The following is a 3,909-nucleotide window of genomic DNA, read 5'->3' on the forward strand; positions in this document are numbered from 1 at the left end:
CCATCCATCCATCCATCCATCCATCCATCCATCCATCCATCCATCCAGCCAGCCAGCCAGCCAGCCAGCCAGCCAGCCAGCCAGCCAGCCAGCCATCCAGCCAGCCATCATCTTCCACTAGTTCCAAAGTCAGGTCTCGGGGGCAGCAGCTTGAGCAGGGAGGCCCAGACATCTCTTTCCACAGCCACCTCTTCCAGCTCTTCTGGGAGGACCCTAAGGTGTTCCAAAGCCTAATGAGACATAGTCTCTCCAGCACGTCCTGGGTCTTCCCCGGTGGCTCCTCTCAGTTGGACATGCCCGAAGAACCTCCCTAGGGAGGCACCCAGGGAGCATCCTTACCAGATGCATGAACCACCTCAACTGGCTCCTCTTGATGTGGAAGAGCAGCGGTTCTACTCTGTATCTTCTTCTTTTTCTTCTTCTTTCGGCTTTTCCCTCTTCAGGGGTCGTCACAGCGAGTCATCCTCCTCCACCTCACTCTGTCCTCTGCATCCTCTGTCCTCACTCCAACTACCTTCATGTACTCTCTAACTGCATCTATATATCTCCTCTTTGACCTTCCTCTTTGTCTTTTTCCTGGCAGCTGCATTTCTAACATCCTTCTACCAATATACCAATGGTCCCTCCTCTGGACATGTCCAAACCATCTCAGTCTGGCCTCTCTAACTTTATCTCCCAGTTTTTCAACCTGGGCTGTACCTCTGATGATCTCATTCCTAATCTTATCCAGCCTTGTCACTCCTAAGGAGAACCATAGCATCTTCATTTCTGCCTCTTCCAGTTCTTTCTCCAGTCTTTTTGTCAATGCCACTGTCTCCAGACCATACAATATAGCTGGTCTCACCACTGTCTTGTAAACTTTTCCTTTGACCTTTGCTGACACTCTTTTGTCACAAATCACTCCTGAAACTTTTCTCCATCCATTCCATCCTGCCTGGACTCTCTTTTTCACCTCTTTACCACATTCCCCATTTTCCTGGACAGTTGACCCCAAGTACTTGAAGTCCTGCACCTTTGTGACCTCTGCTCCTTGTAGCCTCACTGTTCCATCGGCCTCCCTCTTGTTCACACACATGTACTCTGTCTTACTGCGGCTGACTTTCATTCCTCTTCTTTCAAGTGCATACCTCCACCACTCCAAGTTCTCTTCCACCTGTTCCCTGTTCTCACCATAGATCACAATGTCATCTGCAAACATCATAGTCTATGGGGATTCTTGCCTGACCTCATCAGTTAGTCGATCCATCACTAGAGCAAACAAGAAGGGGCTCAGAGCCGATCCTTGATGCACTCCCACCTCCACCTTGAAGTTATCCGTCACTCCTGCAGCATATCTCACCACTGTCCTGCTGTCCTCAAACATGTCCTGTACCAGTCTAACATACTTTTCTGCCACTCCAGATTTCCTCATGCAGTACCACACCTACTCTCTTGGCACTCTGTCATATGCTTTCTTCACTGCATCATGTCAGCCAGCTCTCTAGGGAGCACAAGCCAGTGTATCTCTTGGGCCAGTCCCAAGTCTGGGTAAATGGTGAGGGTTGTGCCAGGAATGGCATCCAATGTAAAACACTTTTACCAAAAACACAATGCGAGTTCATCAAAGCAGTTCTACTCTGAGTCTCTCCCGGATAACTAAACTTCTCACCCTATCTCTAAGGGTGAGTCCAGCTACTCTGCGGAGGAAACTCATTTCAACCATCTGTATCTACAATTTCATTCTTTCATTCACTACCCACAGCTCGTAACCATAGGTGAGGGTAGGAACTTAGACCGGCCAGTAAACAGATAGCTTTGCCTTACAGCTCAGCTCCCTCATAACCACAACGGACCGGTACAGAGTCCACCTTACTGCAGACATTGTACCAATCCATCTGTCAAATCTAACGTTCCATTCTTCCCTCACTCGTGAACAAAACCTGGAGATACTTGAACTCCTTCACTTGAGGCAGAACCTCACCCTCAACCTGAAGAGAGTAATCCACCCTTTTCTGACAGGAGATGTTTTGTGAAAAAGGGTTTTGGATTAAATTTTAGGTTTTATGACTGTTGAGTCATAAATTTTCTCATAAAAATAAACAAGCTCTGGTTTATTATTAGAATATTTTGTATACTTCATGTACAAATTATAGACATGAACAGAAAACGTATTTACCTTGATGGTGTCCAGAGCCAGCTCAATCACAGCACACTGCTTGGGCGTTAAAGCTTTGGCCTCTTCACGAACCATATGCTCCTAAACAGAAGACAAACAAAATACAATGACTAATCTCTCAATTGATAAGCTTCACGTCTACTAGATTAAAGCCTCAGTTTGAATCAGCGGAAAGAGGCCAGAAGAGCATAACTGAATAGGAACACACTGCACCTTCAGCTTAGACAGCTGTCCGAGCTCCTTGGCAGCGTTGAAGATGAGCTGAGTGCCCTGAAAGAAGCAGAAAGGAAGGAAAAAAGAAAGTAGAGAGGTAGAAAAAGCAAAATGAGAAGAACATTGTTATTAGCATGATCAAACTACACGATAATGGCTTAATGTCACATAAAAGACAGCAAGGTTTCTGACAAACACACACACTCATAAACAGCTGCTCTAAGCTGCTTTACAGATGTCACAGTATTTTTTCTTCAAAATTTTCTATCATATTAATTTGTGTTTTTGTCATTTTACATTATAACACTCTTGCACACACGCACACACATACACACACACGCATGTGCCAACACATGCACGTGCGCACACACATTTAGACATTATAGTACAAAGAGAAGGAAAAATGGCTCGACTGATAGTGAGGGAAGGAAAGTCGACACATTTGTGCAGTGAAGAACATGCCTGTACACACAAACACACATTTTTAGAGCAACTATGATTGTTACACTGCGGTGTGTGCAATCTTTTAACTGCAGGTCCAGTGTAATGTAATACTCAGGGTAAAGACTGTTATTAAGTAATGCAGACAGCAATGCCAAATAGATTTTGTTCTTTAGGAGAAGGTTTAAAATGGGATTCTAGATTATAATAGTTGTTTTCAAATGCTGCAAAACATTAAAAGCTGAGCAATAGAAGTTGTTTTAGAGATATTTTATTGTAACAGTACGTATATTTAACTTTTACTTTGCTGTTTGAGGATCTATTGTTGAAATTTCTCAGACACTAAGACTTGGTTGTGTGTGCCAGATGTTCATAAAACAAAGGTAAAAAATAAAAATTCCCTTTGTTTAAAAATCTGTCCGCACTGATATGCAAACACATTCTGTTTTAGATTGTTTGGGTTCGATTATGTTGAATTTAGCACATTTTTAGCTCCAGGATTGATAACTGATTAACTTTATTCCTTCTGCAACCCCTGGGTGAAAATGAGCCCGAGGCCTCAGCTGTCATTTTGACCCAAGGGCAGCAGGAGGTTATCAAAACAAATTGGGCTCTGAGCTGCAGGGGCGATTCTAGAATCTGACCTTTAGGGGTGCTTAGCCACCAGAGCTGACAATGACTCTTGGCTTGAACAACATGGTGGCCATTGACATCAGAAGCATTTGTAATGTGAGGCGGACACACTGGTGGTGGGGTCAGGGGGTCCTCCCCTATAAAAGTTTGAATAAAGTAGATGCCATTTCCTGCATTCTGGTGCATTTTAATGGGTTATTTAACATCTAGTTTTACCTACACAAGTAACACTTGTTTCAACAACTACGGGATTTTAGAGTTAATGGCACAACAAGAATTAGCCTGACCAACAGCTCTCCTTGTGTGAATAGAGCACGCTCCGCTTCTCTCAAACATCCTAACACCCCCACACACTCCACCCCCGGTCGACAACTGCCAACAACAGTATTGCAGCGAACAATACAAATGCGCTAATAAGATGCTACAGACGTAGTGCTCCACTTCTCTCACACATCCTACTCCCCCCC

The 3,909-nt window shown here is 44.3% G+C and overlaps 1 protein-coding gene across 1 annotated transcript in view; it reads right to left on the minus strand.

Moving 5' to 3' along the window:
• The window catches only part of LOC119407452 (protein unc-13 homolog A), an 18,443-nt gene that overhangs the window by 7,496 nt on the left and 7,038 nt on the right, over positions 1-3,909 (minus strand). Inside the window, exons 4-5 of the mRNA XM_037674277.1 lie at positions 2,369-2,425; positions 2,156-2,236 (exon numbers count right to left, since the gene is read on the minus strand). Coding sequence (XP_037530205.1) covers positions 2,156-2,236; positions 2,369-2,425 — 138 coding nt within the window. The remainder of the gene's footprint in view (positions 1-2,155; positions 2,237-2,368; positions 2,426-3,909) is intronic.

This window comes from Nematolebias whitei, chromosome 3, assembly GCF_014905685.2.
Source record: "Nematolebias whitei isolate Nwh7 chromosome 3, NemWhi1, whole genome shotgun sequence".
NCBI lineage: Eukaryota > Metazoa > Chordata > Actinopteri > Cyprinodontiformes > Rivulidae > Nematolebias > Nematolebias whitei.